At 40.6% G+C, this 13,057-nt stretch overlaps 1 protein-coding gene across 3 annotated transcripts in view; it reads right to left on the bottom strand.

Annotated features, from left to right (window-relative positions):
* Window positions 1-13,057, bottom strand: part of RASGRF2 (Ras protein specific guanine nucleotide releasing factor 2) — a 123,434-nt gene that overhangs the window by 69,145 nt on the left and 41,232 nt on the right. For all 3 annotated transcript variants that reach the window (XM_071581095.1, XM_071581096.1, XM_071581097.1), the window contains exons 3-7: window positions 4,876-5,023; window positions 4,152-4,241; window positions 2,210-2,463; window positions 1,292-1,371; window positions 653-846 (exon numbers count right to left, since the gene is read on the bottom strand). In XM_071581095.1, coding sequence (XP_071437196.1) covers window positions 653-846; window positions 1,292-1,371; window positions 2,210-2,463; window positions 4,152-4,241; window positions 4,876-5,023 — 766 coding nt within the window. The remainder of the gene's footprint in view (window positions 1-652; window positions 847-1,291; window positions 1,372-2,209; window positions 2,464-4,151; window positions 4,242-4,875; window positions 5,024-13,057) is intronic.

The following is a 13,057-nucleotide window of genomic DNA, read 5'->3' as shown; positions in this document are numbered from 1 at the left end:
GTGTCACTGATGCCCATTTTTAAATTTTTTTTACCCCATTTGTTTTGTCAATAACTGAACAAACTGAAGGGGCTCACTATTCACCTGATGAGTAAAATGTTGTGTTAAAAAAACCAGACACAAAATTATGACACCACTGTTTCACAGACACCCTAAAACAGCTGCAAATACTAAACCAGGCAGATCACAACAAAATATCAGAAAGATAACTGAAGTTTTCAAAACTTTGTCAATATGTTTTTCATTTTCTGAAGACCAATTCAATGGAGAACAAAATGAGGGAAAGCTGTAAATTGTATTCCTGGTAAAATGCTTGTGGCTGCTCTAATTTGCTATACAAGACATATCTTCCCTCTCTGGGCTTTATCAGCAGGGATAAAAGGCAAGGAATTGTTCCTCAGCAATTTTCTGTTAGTGCTAGTCCTCATCCCACACTCCCCCCCAACACACCCAAGGTTCTGAAGAAAGATGAACCTGTATATTTGGAGAAGAGACCTTTACAGGCAGAGTTTTCATATAACAACAAAGTAAATGAAAACTAAGGGAGTATTTTTAGTTAAGCAAGAAGAACCTTCAATCGATTTATTAACTCAGTAACACGAATCAAACAAACAGTAAAACCAAATACACACAAAAAATATACAGAGACTACCTGAAACATGGGGTAAGTAAGGAAAGTTTCCAGCATTCGCCCCTCACATGCTGGGTTGGCTTCATATTGCTTCAAGAGTTTGTCAAAATCTCTGTTTTGCTTACAGTTTGCCAGTACTTGTAGGCTATACTGATGGTTCCGAACAAATTCTTGATATATGTTCAGCATTGGCAGCAGAATGTCAAATAAGTCAGCTAGAAAAAGTGGAGAAATGCTTTTTTTTCCCAACTACCCATCTCTCAAAATGTATTTTTAAAGAAAGCACTACTTTCTATGGAAGTAAATTATTATAATCAGATCTGTTTCCAATATACTGACATTTCACAAACATTAAATGTGGCTCTTTCACCTGCCAAACCATGGTTGTTCTGATTGGCTAACAGTCAAATACCATTACCAAAAATACAGGGGGCCCAAGTCTAATCAATACTTAGGACAGAGGAATTCTCATATACAGATAATTACTGCCCACCTGGGCCTCCCACTACACCAGATCTTGTGGTTTTAATTCTGCAAATGCATTCCCTTCAAAAAGGACTTTCAAAGAGTCATGTCTTTTTTTTTTTAAAAAAAAGTTCTTACTGAATTTTCAAAAATAAATATGAAATTCATAGCCCTATTAAAATTAAAGTTACTTACCTAGAATTAAGGTAGGCCAGTTAGCTATTCTTGCCTTTAAGCCTTGGTGAAATATCTCATGAAGAAACATGATTGTTTCACTGAAAAACAAGTATTTAAACAAACAAAAAGACAATTTTTGTTGTATTTTCTGATTATTAATTAACTGAGTAACATCTCTCCCTGGTTACTAGTGCATTTTACTCTTTGGTAGGAAAAAATCCCAGAATATAGTTATTGTTATGGAAATAAGTCCTTCCTTTTATTGCATTGTTTAAAAATTTTAGTTCAGTACTTCTGAAAAACATATAGGATTTGGTGCAGAAAGTGTATTTTAACTGTGAAAAGGAAACCTGTCTCATTACTAAAGGAACACGTTATGTTTGTTAGAAGTTTGGGGCAGACTTGGATGCAATCCCAGTCCTGTATCCAATGTGAGATGCCTGCTGACTTTTCTGTACATGCTTATTACAACAGTATTCAGATGCTTAATGAAAGAATAATTCTCTTCTTTTTTTTTTTTTTGGTAGGATATGAAAAGACAAGTGAGAGGGAAGGAGACTCCTTAGGCAGGACAACAAAAACCAGAAGATTTGACACACTCATCCTTGGGGTTTTATCAGGATCATATGAGGTCACTAAGTCAAATTTTGCTCTCTTAAGAGAACAAGAAACACAGAAGGTGACAGAAAAATATGAGAACTGCCCCAAGGGGCACGACTTGTCCTTTTTTTCACCTCTAGCAGAGGAAGACACAGAATGCAAGAAGGTAAAGTGGTATCACTGGTTTCAAACGGCATCACCTTTGCCTTTTAGAGCCAGAAGAAACGGGACAGACCTCACTGGTGTGAATGGAACCAGAATGGGGAGAAGCAGTCAGAGAAACTGCAAAAAACCCAAATCAAACAAGCCAAAAAACCCTACAGAAAAAGCCTGTACCTGTTGAGGAAAATGCTGCTGACATCGTCGTGGCTGATGGGAGGCTTCTTGGAGCTCGCAGCCATCCTGAGGGGCCTCAGGAAACAGTTCACAAGCACATAAAGCTGATGCACATACTCAGATTCAGCCTCCACCATGTTGAAAACTATCTGGTTCCTCTTCCTCATGCTTTCTGCATGAGGAGAGCAAATGTAATCTTGGACAATGGTTTTCCATTTTCTTCTGCACAGCCAGCCCCGCATGAAGCTCTGAACCTAAAAATGGATCAAGCAGAACAAGAAAATGAGAGAAAAAAACCCCACAACATTATACACCCTATCACAAGCTCTTCACTGCAGAAATAATCCTCAAAATGAAATTCCGCTGCTTAAAAATAAAAATATGTTCTTTTATTGATCTTTAATTGTTCTGGAATTATCTATTTTTCAGATTTCTGTTTGTTAAGGTCATATTTGTTGCCAGGAAACAGACTGTAAAGATATCACATACATATCAGGGAACCTTTTACTGCAAGCTCGAGTGTTGCACTCTTCTCATCAGCGCAACAGGTTTTCCAGGTCTTGTTGCCTCCTCTTACTTATTTCTCTCATTCCCCCAAAAGTATTGTGCAATGCTTCCAGGTAACACATTTCAAGATATGATCAACATCATTGTAGACAGAATTTGGAAATAATTGTTAAACTTAGTTTGCCTTCTGTTTTGAACAGATATTCCTTGGCATGTGTATTTAAAGCTAAGAATCAATACATTGCTTAGTATCAGACACCCACACAACAAAACCGTTATCCAAAAAGGCAGATTTTTGGCATGCTTAAAAAGCACCTCTATGTCAAGGAAAAATCTAGTTAAGCACAGTAGCTATTGAAGTTTCAAGGGGATTGAAGAGATCAGCATCTGGTCACAGAAAATTTCATTGTGTCTGTGCTCTCATCTTGATGCGAAGATCATTCATCTTGGAAGAGAACTGCAAAATCTCACTGGTAGCAGTTCACTCTGAATAAACAAGTTTAAAAAAACCTGACCCAACTATCAACACAAGCAACATGAAGAATGCAGTAAATTTCATACAGATTCAAAGCTCTCTTTCTACAAAATGAGGCATTTCCAGGTTCTATTACAATGTTTAACCTACGTAAAAAGGAAAATTCACATCAAGTTACCAGCTCAGTGCTGACCTTGTCTGAAACTGCTTGACCCAGAAAAAGACATGAACTAGGTCCACATTCCATGAAGGATATTATGCAATTTAAGAGGCTGAACCCAGTTACAACAGGAATAACACTTCTGGGACTGCAGCTGTACTTTAAAAACTGAATTCCATTCATGCTCCTGCATTGGGGTTTGTGGTACTCATTGATGGGCACAGTGCTGGAGGCTGGTTATACCCAGCCTTGAGCAACATCCCCAGAAGCTGCAGAGTGAAATGCTCTGCAGGTTGGTGCAATACTGTCCCTGTTATTAAAAACACTGGCCACAGTACCCTGGAACAGTCACCACACTACAGACTGGCTGGCAACTACACCAAGAATGCTCAATATTCACTTCCAATATTTGTATTTCAGCTGCAGTGACAGAATATAAGTCATTCTCTTACACCATCACAAACACTTCCACAAGGAGGGAGGATAAAGTCACTACACATTTGATTCCCACATGACTTAAGTTCAGCCTTTGAAAGCAGCCAAATGCAATATTAAAACTTCTTTAAGGCCCTGGATGTATATATTACAAATAGAAATAAAAACCATCAGGCACACCACGGGATAAACATGGCACTGAAACACAGGAAGCTGATGTAAAGGAGTTGAAAGTAGGGGCAAGGCAAAAGGAATCCTGCTATTTGACTGTACCTAAAGAAATGACAAAACTAGACAGACAAGACACAGAAGTGCACCTCCTGTCCCACCCTTCTCCCCTTAAGCACAGAGGACTGCACATTTACCTTTTTAATTTTTTTAATATCTGGATCTTCATCTTCCTGATTCCCTTGATAAGGTCGCATTTTTTCCTTTGTTTTATTCAGTGCTATGATCTGATAAAAACAAACATTCATTAAATATTTCCTTGAGTATAATGAAACCCCTACCAGGGAACTGACAGAAAAATATTTCCCCTTTGCTCCAGCCTGTTAAAGCTGCACAGAATAATGAGCACACATTTGGTCACAGGGACATGAACACACTTCTCTTCAAACCATCACAGATCTTGGTCCAGGAGGAGCAGAAGAGAGAAGGTTCTCCCCTCAAAATCAAGTGCGTCTTTTGGGCTTTATCAGCTTAGGACTGGTAACATTCAGTGAATCAGAGAAGTTTGGAATAATTCTTAGTACTATCAAAACCAAAGGCTACATGTTGGGCACCAAACTCCTCAAATCTGAAGACAGGAAGGAAATAAAGGAAACAATGGTTCTGCAAAGCAATTTGGCATCTTAAACCCTCTGACAAAAAAAAAAAAAGAAAAAAGAAAAAAAAAGTAATCCAATCAGCAAACAGTCCTCAATATTTCTAGGAAATACAGTTATCCAAGGTCTCACAGAGGGACTGTTACATATTAACCTTATAGGGTTCTTCCATTTTCACAAAATATTACTCAAATATTGAATATTATTGCAAAGCACAGAGGAAAATGTTGTAGTTCAATCACTGCTTGATGGGTCTGGGACACACCTCCGACTTCAGCCTCTCGATTTCGGTGTCCTGGTCCTCCAGCTGGTGCCGGAGCTGGTTGGCTGCGATCTTCTCTGTCTCCACAATCTGCACAAGGTGGATGTACTTCTGCATCAGCACCTCCCGCTCAATCAGGATGTCTGAGTAGCTGACAGGGAACATGATGTGTTAGTAAAAGCCAAAAACTGGTTTACCATCTCCCCTTACAAGATACGGACAGACAGACATCGCACCAGTGACAAGAAATCTGCAAAACCATGTTTGTTTGGCTTAAGATTTAATGCATAAGTTGATGAAAATCCACCCAAATCATAACTATCAAATCACTAAAACGGTGTTAAATACCCTTTTTAGACACAGGTGCTACAGGTACCCAGTTTTCAGTACCCAGTTACTGAGAGCAAGATAATTGCACTGCTTATGAACTTCTAATCTCACACTAAGCTAAAGAATTCTATAAATACACTTTTTATTATCTATCTATCTATCTATCTATCTATCTATCTATCTATCTAACTATCATCTATCTATCCATCTATCTATCCGTCCGTCCATCCGTCCGTCCATCTGTCTGTCTGCCTGTCTTTATCTGTCTCTCTGTCTCTCTGTCTGTCTGCTTGTTTTGAGGGCTGCTTTTCCCCCATCTTTTGGGAGGACTGGGGGGACCATGCACCACTTCATCAGAATTCTCTCCATCTGCCGAATCTCTTTATGGAGGAAATCCCATGAAAACTGTACCTTTGGTGTGCTAAGACATGTTTTATTCTTTAGGCCATTTTAAGATTGCTCAAATAAATGCATTTGATCTAATCAGGAACAGGAACTACGGTGTCAGTATTTCTTTCAGCTCTTGGACAGCTTTCTCCTGAAAAGGGACAGTATCAGTAGTGCAATCAGGTGCCACAATCATGACAGGACTAATCCCCACTTCAGCTGAAGGAGAAATCAATTTCCTCTTATGCAACATCTTCATCAGACTGGCCCTGAAGCAGCAATATTGACAGACACATCACTGCCTCTTCTCCTGGGCTTGGGGAATCTCGTTCCTCTGAGAGTCAAGTAAATTTACAAGATAAAGACCAAACTGCACAAAATACAGCAGGATGGAGGCCCCAAACGTTTGACAAGAGATCCCTCAGTATTTTGTATCACATCTTTTTCCACTGTGGAGTTAACACAGGATTTGGCAGAAGGAGTTTTTGGATTGCTCATCTCTCCCTTTTAGATTTCTTCCTACTTGTTACAGCACTCCTAAGATAATGAACATTTGCTATTAAATACTGTGAGGCTTTTAAAAAGATGTAATCATGTACATCTTTCCACAGTTTTTTTTAATTTTAAATATATATTTATTGCATTTCAATCAGTATAGTGCAGTTATACACTGGAGGGGGCCAATATTAAATACAGCTAATAAATTCAACACCTAACCTGGAAACCAAGTGGATTTAAAATAATTAGAATAACTTCCCACAGCTATCATAAAGTAAAAGGTTTTTTTGCTTAAACAGATTATGAAAAGAATAAGAAGTGAATTTAATTCTATGGCATTTATTGGTATATTTTGACTACTGCAGTAGTAAACAATACGTTGGAAAAACAAAGCTCAGGGCATCCTTCCAACAATTAAAACAACAATATAAATAAATCTGTCATGAAGCAATCTATTTATTCCTTAACTGTGCAATAAACAGTAATAAATATGAGATTTAGTTCTTTAAAATTGTTCAATAATACTCTTTGTTGTTTTGCAAAAATTCTGGCAGGTTTTTTTAGAAACCATAGTACTTGAACTCTGCACCCTTAGAGGCATTTGCACATTTTAAGAAATATCAGAGTTAAAATCATAGTCAGCACTAGTTGTTTAACAATATTATGAAGGTAAAAGTATAAGTAACATACATTATAAAATGCTTTCCTTGATTTACATTTCACACAGATAGTCTTTTTTACCCCAAACCAGACCCAGACAGGTAACAAGCCCTCTTCCTCTATTTGTCCTTTTCAAAGTTTTATTAAACTTTTGCTACCAGGTGTTTCCAATACAGAATTTCACAAGATTGCCTTTGCTTTAATTCAAACTGAGAAAAACAGTAGGAGACAGAATCAAAAAGGATGAACTGCTGACGTAAGACTAAAGATTCTATTACATACAATGTTTTTCTTCCACTTATTTATTCTCCTCCTCCGGGGAAAGAAATTTCATCTATATTTTTCACGCTTTTTAAATGCATTAAGCCAGACTTCCACAACCTTATTTAACTTGGGATGAGAAACTCTGCAATGGAAGACTGAAGTTTTTGTTCTTTTATAATGTACTTAAAGCAATTCAGTGAAGTGGTGGCTTTGTCTGTCTAAAATGTCAGTCTCAGCCTGGAAACCAAACATCTCCTTCACTCCCATAATTAGCAGTATGAAGAGGAGTTAATTAGAAGAGCTTGTGTACACCTACACTAACTCAGAATAGGGTATCCATCTTTCTTCTCAAAACTGCTACCCGGAAAAGAAAAATCATAGGATTTTGGAATAAACTTCACGTACTTCCATTGGCCCTTTTCATCCATCTCTCTAAATGCATGAGGAGAGATCATCCTGCCTAAACTGAACACCCAGAATAGTCCCAGGAGCCTTTCAGGAGGACAGGGCTTCAACACTAGAAAACTCTCTGTTGGATAAAATTGTACCAAAGTGTTCCAGTGTGAAAGGAACACAAAAAAATTATAACTTGTAAGAAGTCAGCTTAGATCTGGTTCTGTGGTCTATGTATAATTTAATAGAAAGAAACAACTGATGCAAAAAACAGATTGTACAAACTGATATTAATGTTTTGATCAGAGAAGCAGTTCTGTAATATGCAATAAGACCCCAAGACAGAGCATCCTGAAAGCTGAGCTTGTATCTAACTACTGCTTTGTAGGGAGAGGCTCAAATCAGGTATTGCAAGAGCTTTAAGCTCTAATTGACCACCACATACCACATGGAGACAGGAAGAAATGGAGAATAACCTGAGACAAAATGCTGCATCATTCAGGCTCCATGAGAGCTGATGTTCTCAGAAAACATAGGAAAACTGGCGAAAGTTTAAGCAGACCCTCATTATTAAGGTCTCCCTGATGTGGTAGCACACCAAGATAAAAGTTTCAGTAGTGCTACCAGCAAATACAATGAATTTTTGTACTGAATTGGGACGAGTTATGGTTCATTGGATCACTCTGTGCTAACTATACATTGGGCCTGGCCACACCAAATCACCCTCTAGAAAAGCAGAATGCACAACCTAATGCAGCTTTTCGTGAAAACCAGACTGAGGCAGTCTGGAAGGCAAAAGAAACTGCCTGCATCTGTCCATACCACCCACCTTCAAGCAGTTAAAGGACTTATTAGAGGAGAAATGGCCTCTAGACAGGTTTTAAGTGGTACAGTGACAGCCACAGAAGGGATGGAAACAGTAGAAGTTGTGACAGAACTTAAGCACTTCATCCTCATGACTCAGCAAGGTGACTTGGGAGAGCACTTGGGATGCACAGATACCACCAGCCTTAAATGAATCCCTGTGTTATATGGAATTTTAAAGGACACTGATGGTTGCCACACCTACAGGGAAGCATGAGAAGTCCACACCCCACATGACTTTTACTACATGATCCTTCTGATTGAGATGGGAAAATGCCAACTGGAATAAAAAGCCTTTGCAAGTGTGTACCCAACAACCAGCACACCCAAAGCACGTCACTGGGAGTGGGTTACTCCAGCACAAGGGTGTGTGGGGAGGAGAATGCTGCCCTTCTATGTGAGAATGAGACTATGCTCAAATGTGCTTCCATCAGACTCAACTCACACTAAAACCAGCCATTCCAAATGTCCTGACATTGTTTCCAGGAAACTGACTAAAGGAATGCATCCACAAACAAACTGGAGCAGAATGGCACCTTTTAACCCACTATGCAAAACTGAGACAGAACTCAAGGCACGAATCATAGACTGGTTTGGGTTGGAAGACATTAAAGCCCATCCAGTGCCACCCCTGCCATTGGCAAGGACACCTTCCACTGTCCCAGGTTGCTCCAAGCCCTGTCCAGCCTGGCCTTGGACACTCCCAGGGATTCAGGGGCAGCCACAGCTTCTCTGGGCACCTGTGCCAGGGCCTGCCCACCCTCACAGAGAAGGATTTCTTCACAATATCCAATTTCAATCTCTTCTCTTTCAGTTTAAAACCATTCCCCCTTGTTCTATGGCTATATCTCCATGTAAAAAGTTGCTCTCCCTCTCTTTTACAAGTCCCCCTTTAAGGGAAGCTTATGGAAGGCAGAAATGCGGTCTCCCCTCAGGGTCACTGGAAAGGGTCTCCACATCTCCTTTCAGACTAAGAGTTACTAGTCACAGGAGGGTGAAACTTCTTACGAGATACAGGGAAGAGCATTTTGGGGTAGTTCAAGGCTTATTATGTAACTAAAGGAACCAAAGGTAGAAAAAGGAAGGGATCTAAGAGGTTTGAGGAATAACAAAACTGGGAAAACACAGAGATAAAGGGTTAAAGGGGTATAAAGGGTCACATGTAACCAGGCTGATCAGTACACTTGTCTGGACATGATTTGCACCTCATCAGAAATATTCATCCTGTTTTCTCATCAAACTTCACTTCTAACTACTTTGCTTGGTGAGGGGACTCTGTATGTGCATCCATTGAGCTCCAAGTGCCAGTTCCTGGAGCTGGGACCAAGAGGTCACAGGTCCTGCGTGTCTGCAGTGGCAGGAACACCTGAAGAGGTGGGAGTGTGTGTGTCTTGCCTGTGTGTGAACTGGGGTGTGAGCACCAGGCACTGCTGAGCCTGGGGAGCCAAGTGCTGAGGATGCACTCAGTGCAGGTTGGATCAACAGAGACTCTGTGATTTGCCTGCTGAAGGGCACAGCAGAGTCAGCACAGCCCACAGCAACACCAGGAGCTGGGGTGGCTGCCCAGGGAATTAATTGGCAGACCTGTGTGTCCCTGTGGCAGCTGGAGACCAGAACACCCCAGTGTGCAAGGCAGCTGCGAGACACCCCCAGTGTGTGGGTCTCTGCATGTGCTCAGGTGTGCAGGGCTGGGGGCACCTGTGCACCAGGTGAGGGGGGATGCACAGTGTTGATGGGGGTCTGTGAGGGAACTGAAAGCACTCAGGGCCCAGGACAGTTAGTGGGGCAGATGAGGTGTCTCAGACCTGTTACTGGAGGTCCACAGTGTGCTGGGAGGGGATTGATGCCATGTGTGAGTGATGGGGGCTGAGCACCATCAGCTGGAGGGTCTCTGGCCACTGAGGGCAGGGACTCTGTGGCCACAGCTGGGGAGACAGAGGGTCCAGGACCAGCTCCTGGACACCCTGCATGGTTATTCCCCGGAGGACCCACACTGAATGTTTGTACTCTGTGTTTGTACTGTATGTATTCCTCTCTGTCTTGCTCCCAGCCAACCAGGAATTACAAAATTGTAGATATTAAATCACCAAGCCTCCAATAATAAAGTCCCTCTCACAGCAAGGCATCAGCTCTGAGGTACCATACTGAGCTTAAACTGCCTGCAAAACTGTGTGGAACACACACCATATTAGCAAGCAAAGTGTGCCTACAAATCTGAGAGCAAGACTTTTTTGAGGCTGGTTTGTTTGGTTGTTTTTAATTCTCAGTTGAGGGCAGCAGTTCCTTATGCAGTCACTTTAGACAGTGACCCAGGAGAGAGAAGCACTCACATTTTCCTCTCTGCACAGCACTCATGCTCTTCCACATCACCTGCAGAGTGAACACAGGTGTGTTGTGTGGATGAGCAGTGAACAGACCTGAAGGAATGAGGCAGATGAAAACTAAGCTGGCAAAAAAATAAACTAAGCATAACTCCTTTCCAGATCAGTTTCCCATTCAAGTTTGAACTTGTGCCTGCATGAAAGAAGGGTGTTCATTCCCACACCTGGTAAATTTAAGACTTTTATTAAGTTTAAGTAGAAAAGGCCAAGAAATTTAATGAATATTGCTTCCATATGAAAAACAGGAAGCACAAAAAAAACCCCAAAGCATAGAAGAATTTATAAGAGATGGTGAAAACCATACCTCAGTGTATTGAGAGTAAAACAGAATTTTTCGTAAGAGTACAAGTTCTGGAACAAAGCCAAAAACAGGACTTCCAGATGCAATCACTGACAGAGGAATTAGACTCTGTCAGGAATAAATCCTCCTGCCCAGCAATGTAACTCAGAAGAAGCAAACAATACTCTGCCACCCTGGATATTACTGAGAAACAAAAATACTGAAAATTCAAATAAAATCAAAACAGGTGAAAAGTAAGTAGATGTGGAACTGATAATGGGGTCCCATTAAAAATACTGGTTTGAATATGCCATTTCCAACTCAGAAGCCAACAATCTCTCCCAAATGAGGAGAGGGCACTAAGGACAGAAACAATGGACAATGTCACAGCAGAAAATTCCTTAATTATTTGCATTCAAATAAAACACCTTTTTATTCAGAGCAGGACATGGGGTGCACTGAGATTGTAGCATTCCTTTTTCAACAGTCTGTTTATACCTTGCAAAGTAAATAAAATGGAAAAAATTTTGATGGCTTGAAACATGCATTTGGCAAAAAGAATCACAAAAAGCAGCGCAAAATTAGATTTTCTGTATGTCAAAATAAGAAAAGAAAAAACCTCAACTACTTTGCTTCGGGTAAAACATGGATTCCCATAAGTACTCACGAGGATAAGACCCTCTGGAAAGCAATTATTTCCCTTTCTCAAATGCTGACATACTCAGAACAGGATGTTCCCAGGCCTGTTTTCAGTTTAAGGGTAGTGGGAATCTTCTCAATGCCTCCTAGACTTTTTAACTAAGACACCTGAGATACTACAAATAAGCACCTTTAAAGGGCTATATAAAATGTCATTGAGGAATTCAAAACAAACACCTGAGAGAAGGGTGAGAAATGTCTCAGGCTAGGCTCCAATGAACAGTGACACCAAAGAAGGTGCCAGGACTTATCCCATTTGTCAAAAACACAAACTCAAGGGAAAAAGTCTGTATCATGGTGCAGGCAAAATTCAGTCACTGAAGAAAATCTGTTTTGTTTAAATAAGCTGGCAAAAAAAGGGGGAAAAATCTTATACAGTAGTCTAAAACTATTATTTTATCTTTTTATGTGAAAGAGACTCAATGTTTAATAACTAATTGTGCAATTCCAAGTTGTTCTGCTACACACAATGAAAAGCAAATAGAAGAAGATTCCAGTGAAGTAGAAAATCATCAGAGCAAAAAGATAAACACAGTAGTATTTCATTTCATGTTTAGCAACTAAATTTTTCTATCACTTGTTGATATTTTGTTCAAGAAAAGAGCACTTGAACAAAAAAAGCCGTGTCTATGTCCATATCCCTGGAAAATTTCCCCAAGAAAATCAAGGGAGCTCTGCAGAAAGGTTAATTAAGAAAATCCCCCAAATGACACAGGGCCATGAGAATGTCCCTCACTGGGGTGTCCATAGCTTGATATCATTCAAATGGTCACTTCAGAGGCACAAATAAAGGGGAAACAGTCAAATAGCAAAAGGGATGGAGATAAGAAGACTGATGTTAGTTACCTCAGAGCCACAGGTGTCTTTTGAAGGCTGCAGTTACAACTTTCTGGTGGAGTCGGAACTCAAACACCCTGACCTTGGACATCACAACTCAGTTTTCTTAGCAAGATTAAGTTTTCAGTATTTTGACCTGTGTGTTGTTTTAACATTGGCTTAATTTTCTGTCAGGTTATGCCTTGAAAATTCACACATGAAGCATTTATGGACTGAAATAGCTGGAGAAAATTCTCAACTGAGTGTTACAAACCTCTTCTTGCTTACACACCTTTTGCACCAGACAACAGACAAGAATCACAGACTCACAAATCACTGAGGTTGAAAAATACCTTCAAGGAGCCCAAGTTGTGCCCATGCCCACCTTGGCAAAGCTCTCCCAGCCCATGGAGCCCACCCTGTGCCCGATGCCTACCTTGGCAAAGCCCTGCCAGCCCATGGAGCCCACCCTGTGCCTGATGCCCACCTTGGCAAAGCCCTGCCAGCCCATGGAGCCCACCCTGTGCCCGATGTCCACCTTGTCCCCCAGCCCAGAGCTCTGAGTGCCACGGCCAGTCCTGCCTTGGGCACCTCCAGGGCTCGGCACTCCAAA

The sequence above is a fragment of the Pithys albifrons genome, chromosome Z, assembly GCF_047495875.1.
Source record: "Pithys albifrons albifrons isolate INPA30051 chromosome Z, PitAlb_v1, whole genome shotgun sequence".
Lineage (NCBI taxonomy): Eukaryota > Metazoa > Chordata > Aves > Passeriformes > Thamnophilidae > Pithys > Pithys albifrons.
Note: the sequence above shows the minus strand (reverse complement) of the source record. Positions and strands in the feature narration are given on the sequence as shown.